General features: G+C 41.5%; 1 protein-coding gene across 3 annotated transcripts in view; it reads left to right on the plus strand.

Annotated features, from left to right (window-relative positions):
• Positions 1 to 5,309: 5,309 nt before the first annotated feature.
• nr2f5 (nuclear receptor subfamily 2, group F, member 5) overlaps positions 5,310 to 21,496 on the plus strand; it is a 28,456-nt gene continuing 12,269 nt past the window's right edge. Inside the window, exons 1-3 of one of the 3 annotated variants that reach the window (XM_034697044.1) lie at positions 5,340 to 5,609; positions 5,786 to 6,511; positions 11,137 to 11,190. In XM_034697044.1, the coding sequence (XP_034552935.1) occupies positions 6,145 to 6,511; positions 11,137 to 11,190 (421 nt within the window). In that variant the 5' untranslated portion in view covers positions 5,340 to 5,609; positions 5,786 to 6,144. Of the gene's footprint in view, positions 6,512 to 11,136; positions 11,191 to 21,496 lie in introns of all 3 variants that reach the window. The other 2 variants (XM_034697043.1, XM_034697047.1) reach the window with 2 other exon arrangements.

Genomic DNA, 21,496 nt, shown 5'->3' on the forward strand with positions numbered 1-21,496 from the left:
AATGCATGTGTGCATTTGTGAATTCCTGATTCTTAACTTGCATGTATTCACATTATTATGAAACAGGTTTTTTTTACAGTTAAATTTATCTGAGCAGGCAGGAATAAAAAAAATGTCCTATCCTATAAGTTTTCAATTTCCCGACACTGTGATGAATCTAAATGACAAGAACGAGTAAACATAAGTTGCTGGGATGCAATAAAAAAAACTGTTGATGTGTATTGATGATGCTTTTATAAACAATTTCCTGTGCGGAATAATAAAATAAAGTTTCATCTGTCAAGATTATAAACTATGGTTCACCACCTTTGTGCAAAATACGCAAGCACTCAGATGAATAAATGCAAAAATAGGAAATAAAGCCCATAAATTAAAGCAGAGCTGAATTAAAACTGTCAGGATGCAATTAGGAAAACACCATAATTCCTCCAAATGGGGGCCAAAGTTGAACAGATAGCAAAATACGTGTTAAATGAAAATAACCAATTTTGGGAGTGTATCGCTGCCAAGTGTCAAAGGTCACCAGACATGGCGGGGCCTTCGCTCGTGTCCTCTTCGCTTAGTCAGCAAATGGAACCATTGCCATGCATGATCCCACCAGAAATGAGATGAATAATGGGTTTGAGATGCACAAACAGGGCTGAGATGTAGTGCAGAGAAAAGGGTGACCCCTCTGAAACAGATAAACAAATAACTAAATAAATCCTGGGGACACTGGGGGTGAGGGAAGCTTCCCCCGAGGGGTCAGAGCAGGAACAGATAAATCTCCCTTAAAGACGCCATGCCTCTCCGCAGTTAACCTCTTAATCAACCCCAATCGGCCAAAGGAAACAGCACTGACTTTTAGAAACTCTCTGCTTTGTTACTCTGCTGTGACTGAACACCCTCGTTGATTAACACAGTGTAAATTAAGGCTGTTTGAGTCAAGAAATGTGGGACCATTTGTTTGTGCACCATGAGAATTTAAGTAAAACTTGCCCTAAGTTCATCATCAGCGCCTCTGGAGGAGCCTCTGTTTGCACACTCACATTTTTAAGTAAACTACAATGTTCTGCTTCCTTGTCTGTCCATCAGCGAGCCTTTTCCGCAGCAGATTGACCTCCAGTGAACGCAACAGCATCCTGATACGATCTGTTCACGAGGCCTTCCCAACAAACATGTCATTCTCAGCTTTGAATTTCTATTTCGGTAGCTCGCTCAGGTTACATGTATACCTGCTCTCTTGATGGCTCCTTTCCTCAATGGGATCATATTTAGCAGCGGAGCATTGCATTGTGGGCCCTGGTGTTGTCAGGCAGTCCATAAATTAACAAGAAAAGCGGCAGCCTCTGTGTTTCCTAGGCCATCCGGTGCGGTCATGTTTACCACCTCTTGCCCCCGTACTGACACCCTCATGTGTCAGAGAGGAGACCCGGGCCAGTTGGTCCTGACGTCTATCACACAAGACGCAAACTTGTCTTCGCATTTGTTTCAGGTGCTCTTAGATAATTGGGCCAATGGTTAAGTATTGTTCACAATTTAAAGTCTCTCCCTGAAACATTTTTAAAGTGAAATTTGGATTAAATAGTAAAGCTTTCATGTAGCGTGACGCCAAACATGCACAACCTGCTTGATCCAGGTTTACTTGGTTACAATTAAACCAATACAAGGTTATGATCTTCAATGTGAACAGGTGGAGTCTAAAAGTTGTTTGTGAGACAATTTATAAATGTCAAATCAAAATCTTCATTCTTATATTTCACAGAATCTGTCAATGGAATATAGCTCACATACATTTGGTCTATCATTTTCCGTTTGTATTGATTTATTCAGAGGAGGCCTTAGAGGTTCTCCTACAACCTGAGGAGCAAAATTCAATCTTGATTTGGCCAACACTATCAATATACAGTATAATAGCCTACTGTAAAATATGATCTTCAAACAGTACTCCCGTGCAAATAGTTACCAGTAAGTTGTTCCTGTTACGTATTATAGATATGAGTACCTGAATCAACTCTAATCTAAATAAAGTGGAGCTAATATGTTGCAGCTTTCATTGAAGATGTCAGTTCTTAGCATGCTACATCAAAGCATTTCTAAATTAGAGCACACAGTATCTTCTGTCAAGCCTTTGAATGTTTCTGAATATATGAACAACAATTTGCACAGAGCATATAATGAGTGTTTTTGCACACAGTTTTGCTCTTTCGGTAACTTTTTAACTTGTGAGTCTAATATTATTTTATGTCAGTTTAACAAATAATCTGCATTTTCCTTAAAAAAAATTTTTTTTGCAACTCATTTTTTTTGCAACTTATTGAAGATAGTTTCATTGACATAAGTGACAAATGCATTGGATTTTTTTGAGAATTTAAATGAAAAACCCAAAAAGACAAGAATATAAAAAGAGCTAGACATGTGACTGCTGGCCAACACACCTACAAAAAGAGATGAATTCTACCCAAATATAGGTTACATGTGTATATTTGTACAAACACATACACACACACAACCTTATCACTCATTCACAAATGCAAAACCACTCCCACTCAAGCTCAGCCTATTACTAGAAACAAAATGCAGATACAATGAATGTGTTAACAAAAGAAGAGCCATCCATGTTCTGAAGAAAGGAAAAAGAAGAAGCTGTTATTTGCCAGGCTGCAAATCTGTAAAATATGATAAAACAGACCACAAACATCTTGTCTGTATTTGCTCTAATTGTGTCTTTGATTTCATCAGTTTGAGGATGAACTCTTTATCCTGGGCATCTGTGAAACATTGGGAGGGTTAGGAGACTTCCACTGTAGAAGTAAGGAGTGTGTAGCCTGTAAAGATGTGAAATTAATTATTTATTTTTGCACCAAAGTTAGTTGACCTGACTTGCCAGGCAGCATGGAAGCAGGGACTTACTTTTTCTCACTTTAGGAAGAAAATTCTGTGACAGAGAAAAACCGTTTGCCTCCAAAACAATGAGTGACCACATCCATGTCTCACTGTATGTTATCTTTACTTTGGGCTTAATACATGGACATCACACACTTTCCCTCTTTATCCTCATTTAATTAACCTTTCTCACCGAGGTCCTGCTCATATTCATCGTAAGCCTGGGCTGTATAGAATTACTCTCTAATTATTAGACTCCAAACCCCGAGGTGCCCTCGGTCACTCGCCTGCAGCTCGTGGAATCTGCTAATAGCGAGTCACCGGGCTAATTGGGAGACAGGTAAGGTTACATGTGACAGCAATTAAGCAGCGCGCGGGGCCAAGCTCGTGGCCTCCGGCGCTGCTCTCAGGAGCCAGAAGTGCACTTCAGTCATTTTAGCACTTTATTTTCTTCGAGGAGAAGAAACATGGGAAGTTACAGATTTCTTCTCAGCGTACAGATAGACGGGATTGTTGAAGTTCATGGAAGTGTCTGATTTTCAGGATTGAGCAGCTGTTCCTGTGCTCTGCATGGAAACAATGATCACCTGTTTATCTTCTTCTTCTTCTTCTTCTTCTTCTTCTTCTTCTTCTTCTTCTTCTTCCTCTTCTTAAAAATATTTTTTTAATTTAATTATAACTAAAGCAAGAGGAAAATACAAGAACACAATAAGGGAGTGCTGTAATGCGTAAATACGCACCACGTTGGATTATCATTAAAGCGTTTAATAATAAAACATCAAAGACAATGAAAAAATAGCCAGATGAATATCCCTCATATAGATATAGATATATAGATATAGACATAGATGGATAGACTTATAAGGTAGATGGATGAGAGATAGAACCTTCACATGACACCAGGACCTTGATGTGGTCTGGAGAAAGAATCAGGGACCCCGCTGCTCTCCGCACTGAACCCCCCCATTAGAGAACAGCAGTGTCAGTGTTAATTACAGCAGTGGCCTTTTGCTGCTGCCACAAACTGTACAACACAACAAAGTGACAAAACCAACACTTTCTCTGCTGCTCAACCGCTCATCCACTATATATAGCCTGGTGAGAAGTTTGGCACCTTTTGTTTTTGTTATTGTTTTTAACATCCTGGAGTTGTGGGGTGTTTGACCACGTGTTGTGTGACCTTTATGGAATATTAAAAACTTGTTTCATTACTCTGCAAGATTTTCCTAAGAGTTTTTTAATTCAGGTTAAGGTTGAGTTTGTGCGTGCAAATGCGCGCATTTAGCAGTCTGCATCAGTGAGATTAACGCTGCGGACATCTGAGCGAAGATTGATGGCAGAGAAGTGCAGCGCGCAGATAAAACGGCTGGTAAACTGTGACCTCCTGTCCAAGATCAGAGTGTGCAAAAACAAACAACGAGATATTATATTTTCATAAATAACACGAGTGTTTATTTCATGATATCAAACAGTCAAAAAAAAAAAAAACGCTTAACAGTCAATGTCCGCACACGTGATCGAGTATCTCTTGCACAGATCCACACAAAACTTTTTTGGAGACATAAAACTCGCAGCTCTCAGCTCATTTACAGAACAACTTGTTTCTCCATATAAATGTGTGTTAAAAAATATAATGTTAAGGATAGCCTCTTGCTCCTTGTCTACAAATGTAAGCGTTTAAAATCCTTATAAATCATTTCTACATTTTAACACCTGGACACAAATCTCCTCACAAATAACTGAAATGTGTGTTTACATGAAATGCTTAATACAAACAATTTAGGCTATATCATAAAATCCAGTTTGTGAAGTGATCCATCCATCTTTGATTTATTGTAAGCCAGGCGGAACTCTTCTCCTTCAACAGATAAAATCATCTTGCACTCTTCATCCTGCACCGTGGAAGATAACTATCAAAACCGCACAACACTTTTTTTCTGTAGAGAGGGACTTTAAATGTTTCCAACATCTTCAGTTTGACTGTAAAAAAATATGATACTTAGTCACATAAAAAGGACAAAAGTGGTTCAAGTTGTTTCTGCTCCACTTTAATATATATACAAGTCTTTAACAGAACTTTTAAGGCTTGTTTAACTTTCATAGGTTTTAAAAATTTACGTTATGACAACAGGTTAAATCTATCTAGTCCACACACACAATATTCACATCAAATATTCATCGGGACACCGTTAGAGCTCCTCTTAAAGCATTTCTATCACAACAACCGCTCCTGTCAGTCAAACTCATCCTTAATCGACCGCCGTCCAATCAGAAACCTCCTTACTTTTTACCAGACTTTTGGGGCCAATCACAGCCAGCACCTCTCCTTTCACCTCTCCCGCCGAGGGGCGGGGCTATAACCTTATTTGGCAGTTATGACCTTACATGGAGCGCCGCCAGGGGGGCAGCCAGACGAGGCAGAACCGCGAGTGACACTTTCCCCCAAATTGCAGCTTTGGCTCTGAGAGGAGGGACGGACGGACATACGGAGGGAGAAGGCGAGCATAGCGAGACACTCGAAGGGCAAAGCTTGTTCTGTGTCTGACTCTCTTCTTCGCAGAGGATATTTCGGTTGTTTATTGGCTCAATAAGTAGCGCACGTTGACGTTTATCCCAAAAACCTTTTCACACGCACAAGAGCAAGAGAAACCAGGACTGACTTCTCCTCGGGACTGCGCTGTACTTTCACTCCAAGAGCTCTCTGGGACTACATAAAACCCCCTCACCGAATACAACGACCTATGGTCAGTATTAAATCCAGCGCATTGAAGAGGAAGATCTGAAGTGAATCTGAATGCAGCATTGAGATCGAGACAGACAGCCCTGACCAGCGATATTATATCTGCCTAATTCATAGTGATTTGTCCTCTTTTGACTTCTAGAGGGACGTGAAAAGTGAGATAACATTTTATTTTTACAGACTAAAAAGGGACTTTCTGGACTGGCTTTTTGAGAGGTTTGACTCTGAAGAACAACGTGTTTATGGATTTCAGCGCACAGAGGAACACCGGGAGTTGTAGGCTACGCTGCTATGTATCGATCATGTTGATACCCAGCTTTTACTTTAAACTTTGATAGATGTTCACCGAACATAATCTCACTGATACAGAGAAACGACTTTAGATAAACACGCTCAGATAGCCCAGACTCATCTAGAGGAAGCGGGAAGCGCCTTTTCGCCCTTCCTTGTGTTTTTCTCCCAACACGTCAGGACGGATCTCTATCACTCACTCTCTCCTTCTGTGATTTAAACAAAAGACCAAAGTGTTTGGGGATAGCATGGCAATGGTAGTAAACCAGTGGCCAGAGAACATTTCTGCAGATCCGGGCTCTCAGCTCCAGATTTGCGGACAGGAGCCCGGCGGGGCACCAGGAACCCCCAACGGTTCCACCCCGGGAAACGATGCGCTTTCCGGGGACAAGATCCCCAACGTGGACTGCATGGTGTGCGGGGACAAATCCAGCGGGAAGCATTACGGTCAGTTCACCTGCGAGGGATGCAAAAGCTTCTTCAAGCGCTCGGTGAGGCGAAACCTGTCCTACACCTGCAGAGGGAACCGGGACTGTCCCATCGACCAGCACCACAGGAACCAGTGCCAGTACTGTCGGCTCAAGAAGTGTCTCAAAGTCGGCATGAGGAGAGAAGGTAAGACCAGAGCCATGCCATGTGTGTATGTGTGTGTATGTGTGAGTGTGTTTGATGGATATCAGCGTGAGAGACGTTTGTTTACAAAACGTAATTCTGTGCGTAAACTTGTGCGTAAAGATGGGAAATAGCAATCTTAACAGGCAATTAAGGCTGGAACTCAGCCGCAGAAGATCTAACTAGATTAAACATGTCTTCACATTGGCTGGAGCTCTCTGTCCCAGTGCTGTTTTACTTACAATGTTACAATGTTACAATGTTATTTAGCAGACGCTTGTATCCAAAGCGACGTACATATGAGAACAAGAACAACACAAGCAAAGATCCAGACAAGAGGAAACAAGATCAGTAAGAGTAACACAGTGCTTAAAGACACTTTTGGGTGCAGGTACTGCCAAGCAGTGTAAAGGCAATGCACAAAAGTAAGGATTTTTTTTTCTTCCAAAAAAGGAACATCTACAAAGAAGCAACCAAACAATTTAAGACCTTCCATTATCATCATCTACAATTAACATCACAACAATAATGACCAAAGTACCAAGTGCTGGGTCACTCCAGAGCTGAACATAGATTCCCACTTACTTCTTTTGTTTTTCTGTCTCTATATAAAAGCACAAAATAACTTATTTGTTGCAAGAAAACATCAAAGGAAATTCTGATACCACTCACATTTAGAAACCACACTGACAGATTCATGTGAGAATAAATGCATTTAAGTCTAAACGACAAACTCATGCAGTATTTCTTCTCAACGCACATGTCTCATTAAAAGTGCAAGTGTGAGATTCTGTGCGTAAAATACGCGTCATGCTTTCACGCCTGTTGATCTAAATGTTTATTCCACAGCCGCTGTTGTTATGGGCAAATAATCAGTCACCACCTGCGGCTCCACAATGCGTATTCCGCATTCATTTACCAAATCTACCGCATTCACTGCGGTGCGCTGTGTTCTGTGAAATCCCTCCTTTGTCCCTCTGTTTTAATTACGCTGTTTGCTCACCGACACCCCGAGCCGCTATAAGAGGATGCCGCTACATTTGTTGTATTGTGTTGGATTAACAACGGGTCAGTTAGTGCCAAAGAGGAGCAGAGCAAACGTGTTGGTGGAGAGGAGCGCTTCCCTTATTAATTATCATTCAGCGGCGACGTCCCATTCAGGAGGGATGCGACGGTGCATATTTTAAAAAATGTGAAGCAAAATGGAGCCAAAACTTCTTTCTGTGAACATCTGCGTTGGCAGAAATTCATTTTTGTTTGTTGGATCATCTCCAACTTTAAATAAACCATTTAGAGACCTGCTCAATTTGAAGCAAATTTATGGATTAAGATGCTTTTGAAATCAAAAGGAAGCAATATTATGGATACATTTCATTCCTGAGTGGTATATTCAGCTCGTTTATTAAATCCAAATATCAGTAGGCTTTGATATCCATCAGTAATGAGGCGTTTGAGTGCAGAAAGTGAGTTTGATTCACTTCTAAACTCCCCTTCAAAACCCCAGAGATGAAGATGTCACCCTCGGCCTCCTGTGTTTTCCCCCCCTCAGAGGACAGAACAGGGTCAGCTTTAGCAGCGGCATCTCAGAGTGAGTGAGCAATCTTGCTCAAGGACACTTCAGCAGAGGTTGTTGAAGGACACAAGAGAGTGCATCTCTGCTACACAGCGACCCCACCAACCTTTTGTTCTCTGAGGCTGAACGTAAACACACAGACGGTGGAAATACCCGTCCTCTTACGAGCTGAGAGGAGATGATCCCTCAAGAGTCCCCGCTGTAGTGTAATACTTTTCCTATCTGACTGTGTGTGTATGTGTGTGAGAGAGTGTGTTTGTATGTGTGTGTGTGCACTGTACACATAGTATTACCTCATGTAAAATACCCGCGAGACACAACACACGGTCGCTCTTCTCTCTGGCTGAATGAACCCGAGGGAATCGCCTGACGAGCCGCAGCGTGTTTACTGCAACACAAATCTACTGAATCATTCTGGTGGCGAGGTTTAACTGTAAAAACAAGATATTTTAAACATGCAATCAGACACAAATATAATATAGTTTATGTTCAAATGAAGTCAAGCATGTCACCCGTCGTATTTAGAGAGACATCAACAAGACTTAGTAGTATATGGTGCAGAAGAACCGAACAGGTGATCATTCTGAGCAAATACTTTCATGTCTTTTGAAAAAGTCTGACTCGAAGCATTCATTTCTTTTAGTGATGTTTTGTTTAGAAATGCATTTATTGCAGTGTTGACCTTACAGCCTTGAAGGCAGCACATGGTTCACAAGCATGAGCCTTAAAATCCCATGCAAACGAATTTGCCTTGCCTTTTAGATGAGATAACATTATACTGCAGTGCAAACACACTGTGGACTAGTTTACTCTGAGTCAAAGAAAGGTTTGAAAAGCAAGAAATGTCAGCATTTTAAAATAAGGAAACAAATCTGTACATAGTGCAGAAACATACATTTAAGTTAAATATTAGTAGAGTGAGTTGAAACAAGAGCAGCAACTGCAGGCTGACTGAATACAATTCCTTTTGAAAACAGAGAGAATTTTGCAAAATGTTTAAAGAGGAAGTATGAAATTAATCCTTTTGCCTGTTGACCTCTAAAAATAGTCATTTTTTTGCATTGCTGGCTCATAGTTGTGTGCAAAAGGCTTAAAAGTGGAGCAGGTCAACCTACGTTGGCGAGCTCATCTGCTGGTGCATTTGAGGTCAGTGGGATTAAACGTTGTCCTTAAATCCTCTTTGTCGGCTGACTTCTGTTTTTAACCCATCATTTGTCTACTTAGGACAATTTTTGATAAGAAACACGCACTGAAAAAAAAATCACAGCAACTTTTATCACACACTAAAAACAGGGATGTGTAAAAAAATCAGCTTTTTCTATCCTTCATTTAAACACTGCTGAAATGCCTGTCAGTTGTTCATTCACTGCATATGAGAAGCAGACATCAAAACAGTGAGTTCCTTGAATATTTGTGTAATCATAAATATTCATGCATGCATTTTTCAAACAAACCCTGCATCTTTATTTCATTGTAACATCTACAGTAGATTAAACTCTGCTGAATGCAAAGATTTGTCAACTGAAAAAGTGGGATGGACTGTTAAAGCGCTCACCCCTCCTCCTGGAGGTCATGCATTAGTCATGCTTCTTCTGTATTATTTAACCAGGTTCAGGTGAAGTTGTCAAGGAGATGCTATGTTTATTTTCAGATGTAGTAATCCAGGTAAACTATGCATATGATACTTTGAAGATGATCGAAAAGAGTCCTTCAAAGTAAAGCAGAAAATTTAGCTGACTCATGGGTGAAAATGATCTGTGGAGCTAGAAGAGATTGGTAGATTATTAATCATTTAGATGATTCCTCTCTCAGCGTATAGGTCATAATACTGCACTTTATTTCTCAACAAAGTTAAAATAAATTCAGAGGGCAGTACATTTAGATTTTTATAACTAGTTTGGTCCACAGAATAAGTATTAAGGCTGCATATAGATGATGCTCAGGACAGCACCGCCATCCTTCTGTGACTCCCCTGCATCCAAAAAGGAAACTTTTTGTTTTCACTGCATCGTTTAATATCACTAACACTGCTGCGTGACTTTCCTGTTTAGGCTGAATTAATATTTATCTGCCTGAGAAGATGTGCTAAAACTTTCATGATCTGACCGCGTCACATTCAGAACTTCTTCTGCTTTCAAGTGAGTGTGTCTTCTTTTTTTTCCCCCTTCCTCCTCCCAAAGGGGACGTTTGACCTCTTTCTGCAGACTGCTGCGTACGACATCATATCATTTGTTGGAGACTTTTATCCCAAGCACCTTTCAGCGCACCGTGACAGCAAACATTTCAGTGCTGGCCTCAGTGGGAGACAGACCTTTCTAAAAAACCTTGGCAGTGTTAGTGTCATTGTCTCACCACACGCACACACCCACAGACACACACACGTACACCAGCTCGGCTTGTTTCTCTGACAGAGCTGTGTTTCTGGGGCTGAATAGGAAGCAGGGAGGCAAAGAGAATCAGCCTGACAGATCCTTTGAACTGGAGTGAATGTTTTAATTTTGAAGCAGCCCACGAGGACGAGATACTGACTTCACCGAGGACACAAATACACGTGAGGAGGTTTACTGCACTGATGGAGGCACGCAAACAGAACACCATCCTGTCTGTTTGGACATTTTTTGAATCAAACACCTGTGCAGCTAAAAGAACACCTTTAACCCACAGACATATGTACAGTGATTTAAATAAGCACTTTTCCACATTTAACAAAAAGACTCATTTGAGCTTGTGAAATAAACAAGAGCAGCCCGACATGCAGAAATGTTTTGAATGCACAAGAACATGAAGACTGTTTTTGTATAAGGAGTCAATGCATGGCTAAAATCAACTCAATTGAAAATGTAAAATGCTAATATGCTAAAAAAATCCAAAGCAAACTGCAGGATTTATGCAGAAATATTTTCATATTTCTACTTCAAAATGAAGCAAAAGTTATCCAAGGAAAACGAGCAGGTCTACATCTTCTACTCTTTGTTATATTATTTAAAGATAAGATGAATCATCAATGAGCGAGCACTTGGCCACAGTTGTGAAGATACATTTTTTATTCTAACAGGCAGAAAACTCGAGCAGATCCAGAGTCATGGTGTACAGCCATCTTCCAGACCAGGTGAGATGAGAAAGTGGAGTAGAGGGAAATAAGAGAATGTCTGTTTATGTTGATTTTGGTGCCCCCTGTGGACAAAAAGGCACCTCTTATCTCATGCTGATTTAGCCCTGTTCATGTTTAGTTGTCATCCTTCTATTCTTTGTCAGTCAAATGTATCACTTGTTAAGAATCTTTGCTGCAGGAAATGTAATAAAAGGCCATGTCAGCATCCTGCAGTTGCCTGACACCTTCCCTGTGCCAACAACTTCAGACATTAAAGATAACTATATTGGATTAGTCATTCTTGTCCCTTATGGTCTGGTTTGCTTTTGTAGATCATAAAGAGGCATCAGTTTTATTTTCAGTCTTTTTTATAACCAGTAAAAAAAAAACCCTCATTGTAGCTTTAAGTGGGGTGAACACTAAGGTAAGGCACTGTGGTAAGTGAAGTGTAGTGTCAGTTTAAACATCCGCTTGTAGCACAGGAATCTTTAACATTCAGCACTCATGTCGTAGCACCTCCTCCGACCCACAAAACACCAACAGCAGCAGAAAATATAGGTCAACCAAAACTAAAACATTAATAACAGACCGGCTGGAGTCAAAGTCCAAATGTGTGAGTCGGCCGGGGGGCCTCTGCAGCGAGTGAACACTCCTGCTGCACTGAAGTCTAACAGACAGCGTGCACTGACTAATCCATACTCCACAGTGGGCAATTTAACAGTAAAACACGGCTGTGTGTCCTCTGCCTCTGAAAACCTTCACTTATCCCGGTAATTTAGCCATTGACAAATTCAAATACTTAACCCCTGTCACCGCACTCACAGGCTCGGTCATTAACAGAGGCCTCTCAGAGGAAAATGGCTCCCATTGACGTATCGCTGAGTCCAGCCCAACGTCCATTAAAGTGATACAGTGGATTACATGATGTTACCTCCACGGCTGACTTTAATATTACATAACTACATGTGAGTGTGTTTGTGTGTGTGCATGACTTTAAAGCTGAAGACTACATTGAAATGAACTGACTTCTGCCTTTTAAACGTTCACCTTTTTCTGTTCATCCTCAAGTTTCACATTCATCAGTCAGTCACTGACACACTAACTGACTCTGACTGTTTTGCTCGTCACTCAGGCAGCTCAACCTGTTTTTGCGTGTCACTCAGGTCACTTGTAATAACACACACACAAGAGAGAAAAGAGGCAAATTCTCAGTCAGGAACATTTAACCTCCCATCAAGGCTTCTCGGTCGCTCTGCTGCACGCTCGCTCTCTAACACAGCACTGTGGGGAATCTGAGCACATTTATATTTCAGGCAGACAGTTCGTGATCTTATCAGTGCTCTCGGTGAGGGACTGTAGCAGCAGTAATGACAGTGGTAGGAGCAGGAAAGACCGCCGTGGACCAAAACAAGCTGCAACAAACATTCTCTGTTTTTGACTTGCAGTTTTTAAAAGTGTCATTTTTAAGCTCCCGTGAGGAACTGTAGATTTTTATCCAGTTTGGCGCCCCCTGTAGATTAAGCCTTGTGTCTTATCTCTTAACAGATTTTTAGCGAAGTAGTGTTTTTAAAGCTCCTGTGTGCATTATTTTATGGTTCTCAAACAGACTGAAATTAATATGTATGCCTCTTCATGATATACAAAAGCAAACAAAACCATCAGCCAACAGTGGGATTATTTCTATACTGTACATTTTAACTCCAAAATCTGCTGTAGCAGGGTAGGTGTCAGTCAAAATGAGTATCAGCCCACTGCAGAGACAGCTTTTTAAAAATGTTTCACTGAAAATGTTCACAGTGTGTGATATGCTTGACTGTCAAAAGAAAGGAGGAAAATACTTTATGTCAGAAAAAAAAACGCCTATTAATATACAGAGCAAAGTCAGCAATGAGATTAGCCCCACAGGGGGCGCCGACCAAAACCAAAAGTTCCTTATAGGACCTTTTACAGACACCCAAAGTGTGTCCTGTCTTTGCATTTGGGTTATGATGTTTTTTTTCTTCTTATGAATACCAAATTTGTTCATTTTTCTTGGTTTTGGACTTTATTCTAGAGTTTCATCTCTGCAGGAATCAATCAAGGAATGTTTTTTTTGTCCAGAGTTGCCTTTTACCTGCAAATCTGCCAACCCTGACAAAACAGTTTGCTACTTTTACCCTCTAAGTCGGATCAAACTATGCAAGGTGACGGATTGCTTCTTTGATTTTTTCTGTGAGTGGTACAGACACTCAGTTTGTAACTCCAAAAATACTGCAAATGCAAAGCCTTTTATGATTGGGCCAATCTTTTTATCCCTGTTACGTCAAGACCTTTAGCAAAACATTTATTTGACTGAAAATATTTTAGATTCAATCATGATGGCAGGATACAGAGTGAAAATATGTTTTGTGATGTGGGCTTCTGTGGAATGAGCTTTAAATGTTAAAGATGCGTTAAAGGAATATTTTAAATGTAATCAATCAGCGCAGAATTTCATGTTCAAAGATTAATGTTCATTTAAAAAAGCCAAAACGAAATAAGATGCATCCACTTCCATTGCACTAGATTCAGCAAAGGTCTCTGCAGAGGGAATAGTCCTTCATCTTAAACGTTATGCATGGCTACACACCACAAGGGGAAAAAATGGGAATGTGTGTTTAGGGTGAACTGGCCCTTTGAGTGTTTTTTTCCCCATCCTGGTGTCACAATATTTGGTTGCTAAAGGCAGTTAAAACAGTTTGCTATCAGCTCACATTAATCAAGTCATTTCCCATGTTTTACTGTATGATACTAACAATAACAAATGCTGGAAGAGTAAGTCTAGAATATGGCATGTATGCACAGCCTGACACATAAATGTCTGAACTCAAAGAAAAGACACACACTGTCCTGATGTGCCCCGCTGTGGAGGAAATAAAAAGCGAGGGGAGGAGGGGCTGTGTAAGTGTAAATAAGGATAGCGTGAATCAGAGTTGCTGAGTGCCGGCTGAATTTAGTTTACTAATTAATGCAGGAACTGCCTCATCAAAGTCTGAGAGAGAGAGAGAGAGAGAGAGAGAGAGAGAGAGAGAGAGAGAGAGAGAGAGAGAGAGAGAGAGAGAGAGAGAGAGAGAGAGAGAGAGAGAGACTCAGGCAACACGGCTTCCACACAGCAGAGCTCACAAAGTTCCTCACGCAAAGCTCCTCTGCCCTCCATGTCTCTGTCTCTCTCTGTCTGTGTCACTGCTCTCCCGCCCGCTCCTGCACTGCCTCCGGTTCTTCTGCACTCTGGTTCTGTTGTGTCTGTCACGCTGGCTGCATACCTCTGCTCCTTCATGTTCGACACAACTGGGAAGAGAGTCCTCTTTTAGTGTGCACAAAGTCTATCCCTACAAATGTGTCTGTAGATGTAAGAATAAAACGTACACTTTTATTTTCTAACGCTCATCAGCTTTTCATCTTTATTATTATGTTCAAAATGATATTTTCCTTTACTCTGGGGCGACCATTAACATTTTCAGCAGTCCTGAAAATTCAATTAAGTCCTTACTGCACGTTCAAAAGAGCCCCTTTGTAGAGCCACCTTAAGAATAAAGCCTCTTTCACATACACCCTTGGAATTTTTTAGACATTTTGAACCCTTCCGGTCTGATGAGGGGGATGGTGGATCGGATCAGAAGATGAGTCTCAGGAGGCAGGACATGACATCAGAAGCACGATGCAGAGCCTCAGTGTAATATTTATCACATGATAGCAGAAGAAACAAAAGAGACATATACCATGATGACAGTTTTTCATTCATATCACAGACATGTGCACTGATCTCACCTAACCCCCTTTTATTCAATTAGTTATGTGGTGCTCTCCCAGGTTTGAACCAGGTTTGCAAGACTTACTCAGAGTGTGACATGGTTCACTTAAATCTCTGTCAACAGTAAGACTACTGCAACTGTTAAGAACCCCTGGATCCCTTTCCTGAGTGAAATTATAAGTCTACACTAATTTTAAGCAACACCACTGAAAAAATGTTGTGGAGAACAAATTTTAGTACATATACAGTATCAAGTTACCATTGATATAATTCTGCAAACCCACCCAGTAAACCTATAAAATAAGATCATCTACAGCAAACATCCATATGACATTTACTTTATGATAAATCACTACAAGATAGATATTTTTTAGTTGTAACTTGACAGACAACAAACAAGAACTATCCCTTTAAGAGGTCTGATCCTCGAGACAGTAACCACGCTAAGAGCTAAGAAAAAGGAGAGCTAAATAAGTACACTGTAAAATTAATTTATAAATAATAAAAGGAAAATAAATAATTAAAATGAAAAATAATAAAAGTTTACCAGTAAAAGAGGCACATGACCAGATGACCAGGCACTGAGGTGTCACTTTGATGATTACTCTTCTGACATGTGTATTAAACTGACACTCAGTCTGAGTCTAAGTCCATGAAGGCATACACAATCTGTACACAGTGATGTTAGAGCCCTTATCTGATTTCATAAGCAGCTTACTGTGACGTAGCCCTCGGCCTTGACGTGGTCAGCTGGTTGTAGGCATGGCAGATCGCCTTGAGAGATGTATTTGATTTTATTGGCAGACAAGAGGCGGAGCAAATTCCAACAAGAGAACCAACCAAACTCAACACTGAGAGAACGAAGGAACGAATGCATACTGTCGCATGGATGAAGCCTGTCAAGACCACCCATTGATGGTGTTGCTCTTGCATGGTCCCACAGGCTGTGCTGACCCGTGTTGGATCAAGTTACACCCAAAGGAAGCGTTTCCTCACAGCAGTACATGAGACAACAGCATGGATGTTAAACACAAACAGGCTTTTCAGAAAGAAGGAATGTGGATGTAGTCCTTTCTTTCAATCCAAAACATTTTGACCTGTAACTCTAAACTAGCAGATTTTTTTAACCAACAGGGGGCAGCAGAAACAAGCTGTCATAACGCTAAAATATTATCGCATAAATATGGTAAATGGAAAACTTGTTAGCAAAGAGTTGCTCTGTGGGACATTCAGCTCTTGTTGGAAATATCTGACACTAGATAGTTGTTGGCTGGTGCTCGGCATGTGTTGTACTGAATTGTTTTGAAGAAACTGAGGAGTCGGGGAAGAATTCCCACTAGACACACAATTCATTGTTATATGAAAATACAGAATAAAGCTTTAAAAGAACTATTGTAAAATTTGTTTCGTAGCACTTTAAACTATAGAGTTGAGTTGATGTTACTTGGGGGAGTTTCAGTATTTTTGCGGCATAACAAAAACTATCCTGCAAAATTATTAGTGTAAGAAAATGGTTTCGCATGAGCGGCTGATAAGTCAAAAAATGGCAGGGATACATAATCAGGTCAATGGCCTCAACCAAACAGTTTAACCACAGGCTGCAGTGTCTGTGCATATCACATACTGTTCATAGAAATCATTTTAAAACAATAAAATAACGGCGTCACACTCCGGAAACAACATAAAGTAACATAGCATAAACTAAATGTTAAAAACAGAGGCTCATTTTTTAAAAATTTTTTGTTATTTGACAGCATGACTCATATGCAGCCCCTGAAAAAGAGCATGTATGCAGTGTAAAGGGATCATTTTTAGTGAAAGCATACCAGTAAAACATGAATTAACACCATGGCTGTCACCAGGTCCAAGTGTTAATAATACACTTACTTTTTCTGTCCAGGGTCACGTTCTTTCTCTCTCTCTCTCTCTCTCTCTCTCTCTCTCTCTCTCTCTCTCTCTCTCTCTCTCTCTCTCTCTCTCTCTCTCTCTCTCTCTCCCCCCTATCTGCTCCTATCTCACTCCCTCCCTGCTGCAGAGCGCTGACCTGCAGGTCAAAGTTCAGGGCCAAAATAAAACCAGGAGAGCCAGAGGGACCTCGGTGTCACATCACACACTGCCCTCTGATCTGGCTCACACCCATGCAGATTCACAAAGACACACACACACACACACACACACACACACACACACACACACACACACACACACACACACACACACACACACACACACACACACATTCACAGTGAAATTACACCTCTCCTTTAACCTCTAAATGCTATTTTTTTTAGCTTTAAAGTCATTTTTCAGATGTAGTTTTTTCTGGTGGCAACATTGTTGAATATTTTCATGTTGTATCCTCTTTTGCACACACACACACACACACGCACACACACACACACACACACACACACACACACACACACACACACACACACACACACACACACACACACACACACACACACACACACTCACACACCCTCACACTTACCAGGGGTTATGCAGGGTAACATGTTTATTTTCTGCTCGCCAATGGAAGCTTTAGAAATGGAAAAGCTACTTATTAAACGCAACTGTTCAACTGAGCCAAATCTTTAATGCCTCTGTGTTGCCCCGGCACGGTGACCTTTAAGTCCAAATGTTGATAGGCCTTAATTGTATTTAGCTGCTGTAATTCCTCTAACAGTCTGACCCACAGGCTAATCCAGGGCAGCCAGGCAGCGAACTGTGCACTCCGCCAGCTGCCATTTGCTGAAGTGGCATGTTGAAAGTCGCAGCTGAAATGTCCCATGGTGCCTTCTGTTTGCATGCACTTTCCTCCTCTGCCTCCTTCTCCTGCCCTCGTTCTGTGCCCTACCTACAAGGCATGCTGTTTGTTTGGGGTTTTAGGGACTTGTAGACTTTTTTTAAGTGCTCTAAACCTTGTGTCAGAATAAATGTGTTTGCCAGGAAGAATATCTTTGTGTATGGTTAAGAATCTGAGCTCTTTTTTTTTTTTATCTCTGATGGCATGCAAAGTCAATCACATTTAGCTCAGCTATGGTGCAATTAAAATGCAGGAATCAGCTTATGGCAGACACCCAAATTGGACTTTATACTCCCATCCCCCCTTTTATTCTCTCTGACCCTGGTTTCCCTTTTCCTTATCCTCAGGCATCTGTTTCTCTCTAATGTCATTTCTGTCTCTCCCACTCTCTCGCTGCCCTCCTCTGTGTCACGATACGACATCTCTCTGTCTCTACAAATGTCTGTCCTTCTCTTTATTTATTCCTTCGGACCTTTCCACAATCACCATGTTCTCTCTTCTGCGCTCATCTGTCTCGTCATCCAGCTCTAGGCGAGGAAAAACAGACAGTGATGTGTCTGCGTCTGGAGCGCTCGAGTGCTGTGCCTCTCAGCCATGAGTGACCCCCACAATGAGGCTTTTGAAAAGTCAAGTGGATCAAGTGGATTCGCCACCATCTGCAGGATTAACCACTGATCAATATGAGAGCAGATTAATAGCTGTGAATTCACGCATTAGACACTTGAAAAGCAGCAGGCTGGAGGGACAATGACTTTGCTTGATTGGATAAATTCACAATAGAAATAAGGGACAGTACTTTTTTTATGGGACTCTCAAACAAGCAGAAAGCATGTTCACCCCTGTAGAGTAGACTTTTTGAGGCGAGAGAGATTAAAAAGCCGAGACAGAGTGACAGTTTCAGGTTAAGAAAGTGCTCTGACTTAGATATGGTTAGTCAGAGAGAAGACTGTCCTCCTGAGGAAAAAACACAGAATCCCTGAAATGTTCTCCGAAAAAGACATATGCTCACATTCAAGTGACACCACTCTGAAGCAGACAGCAGTACTACGACTGTGGTCTGTTGTGAGCACTGTAGGAAGTCATGTGATGTTATCATGGGGTGTCAAAATTGGCTCGGGGCCAGGGGGTTGGGCCCATTGACTGTATATAAAAATGGACACAGAGTCTCAGCTTCCTCTCTCAGCGACAGACACTGACATCTCACGCTCACAATGTTTCTGAAGACTAAATGCAGTTTTAATTATGTATTCCTGTTGGGACATAAATATACATTTACCAAGCTGGACAAAAAAACTGTTCCTAAAAGATCAAAGATCAAAACCGCCCACTCTACCTTTAACCAGGTTCAGTTTGCCAAACTTTGACTTACACTCCTGCAACTGGGACAATGATTGGTGTCCCTGAGTGTGACTTAACACTGTGTTACAACCAAGCGGCAACCTCCGGTCTAAAAATATGAGTCCAATGCGGAAGTGCTAAAAACTGCAGTTCATCGAGAATCTGCTTGAGGCTGGCTCTGGAAGTAACGGAAACCACATACACACCAATTCAAAAAAGACAATCTTTACAGCAGAAATAAACATGTTTACAGCCTGGTACAAAAGACGAGTGTAGTCTGGATAGCTCATTTCTTGATCGGCACACACTATAGGGGGGGTGTATTTTTTTTCTAATGCAGCAATTTCGAAGATATTAAGATTACGAGTCTTCCAATGAGAGGCACAGCTGACTTGATTGACAGGTGGGAACACTGTAGCTGTTGGCTAGGAGGCTCAAAGCCCGCCTCTTTACGTCACAATCGCTCGACAGCAGCAATATGGCTGCTGCCGAGTGATTGGCCTCAAAACAGCGCTTCAGAAACAGATGGGTGACGTCACGGACGTCATATTTTATACAGTCTATGGTGTTAACACACAGCAGGAGCGCCACATACACACACAGGGCTGTTGCATCCATAGTGGCCCAAAGACGGGACGACTTCACCCCACTATTATGCATCCATGCATAATGGTGCGTTCCATTACCTCAGAAGTCAGATGTTGGAGCTGGGAATGACGTCTAATCCAGGTTGACCACATTCCAGTTACTTGTTCCAGCAACTCAGAAAGCTGTTGAGCCATTAGCTCCTGTTGTTTTTAGCATTGTTAGCCAATTCCAGACGAAGACACACTATAATAGTTTGAGAGTGAAGGCATGTCCACTGATAGAACTTCCACAATTCTATCGGAGTGATGCAGGGAGAAGCCATCTTGGATTTTAAACTCAGGGTTATTGAAGTTGCTCCAAGTTCCGGAGTATGAATTCCAACTTCCAGGAGCATATAGCGTGATGTGTTCAGCAGGCATCTTTGGATTTTGGACTTTTGAGATCAAATGGCGACTGCCTTTATAACTCGCAGATGAAACAAGGGCGAAAATATCTGACCTTGAAGTGACAATCAGTAAGAACCAGTTGTCAAACTATGGAGACAGGAGAGGATAGGATAATAAGGATAGGCAATACTTTTGTAAGGCACAGACATTTGTCTTCTCTAAGTTGTTCTAAAGGACAGCAAGAATCAATGTACTCTTTCAAATATTTTACAAAATATAAGGTACAAAAGCTTTAATTTTCATTCTTCTAATGTGCAAGGGCAACAACACAGCGAATTTGCTAGAACACTTCCTGAAAACCTCCAACAAAGTAGTTCTTGTGAGCATCAAGCCGCTGCTTCAATGTGTGCCACCATCCTGATAAACAGGATCCAAGGTCTTAGGTGTGAATCTTCATGAATCTTTCACCAACCTTGATTTCAATAACTCATCCAACTGACAGACACAGCGCTGCATTGCTAAGCAGTCCTTTCCGTGACTGAAGTGACTGAAAACATGTTTGACCATGTAATCTTTGTGTCAATTGCAGCACTCTAGAGCTCCAAGAATATCTCCACCCCGCTGCTCCGAGTTTTATTTTCTTTGTTTTATGGAATCCTTCAGAGCCACACACGTGCCGTTAATCTGACAGCCGTCCTTCGCAAAGCAAGACGAGTGCTTCTGGAGTGCGAGTGACGAGGAATGTCCCATTGTGCAACGTCGTCTTTTTGTCATGTAACACCTCTTCATAGGTTGCGTTGTTTGCTGAAGGAGAGCACATTCTTTTCCGGGGGAACACAGGTTGACACAAGTTCACGGAGAAAATCTAGTAGTTTGAGGTCAACACCTTTTGTGCGGAGGTATTTTTTCTGCTCAGAGGACAGGCTAGAATTAAAGGCATTTTTATAACACTCTTGAGTGATTTGACCTCTCGTTTTTCAGACGTGCCACGCTGCGTTCAATTGACACAGCTGCTGCGTGTGAGGTGACAGGTGATGCAGAGTTGAAAAGCATTTTTCCAAATCCCTCCTCCCTCTGCCCCCCCTTTACTCTTCCACCCCTCCTGCCTCCACCTGTCTCTTTATGTAAACCACCGCTCTCTATCTGCAGCTTCATCTCGGGCCGCATTCAAACATATTGAACTCTGCACCTTTTCCCCCCTTCTCCTCTCCTCCGTGCCCTCAATCTCTTTTCGTTCAACTTATCACCTCTCACTCTCTCCTTCCCTACGTTATCTCACCATTTCACCCTTTTACCTCATTTTTCCCTGAACACGTGGCCCCCTTTGCATTTTCATTGCCTCTCTCAGTCCCCTCTCTACTCTTGCTCTCTCTCTCTCTTGCTCCTCTCTCTCTCTGTGTAACAGTAGATGGAGTTATTAGTCAGACAGTGAGG

This window comes from Notolabrus celidotus, chromosome 12, assembly GCF_009762535.1.
Source record: "Notolabrus celidotus isolate fNotCel1 chromosome 12, fNotCel1.pri, whole genome shotgun sequence".
Classification (NCBI taxonomy): domain Eukaryota; kingdom Metazoa; phylum Chordata; class Actinopteri; order Labriformes; family Labridae; genus Notolabrus; species Notolabrus celidotus.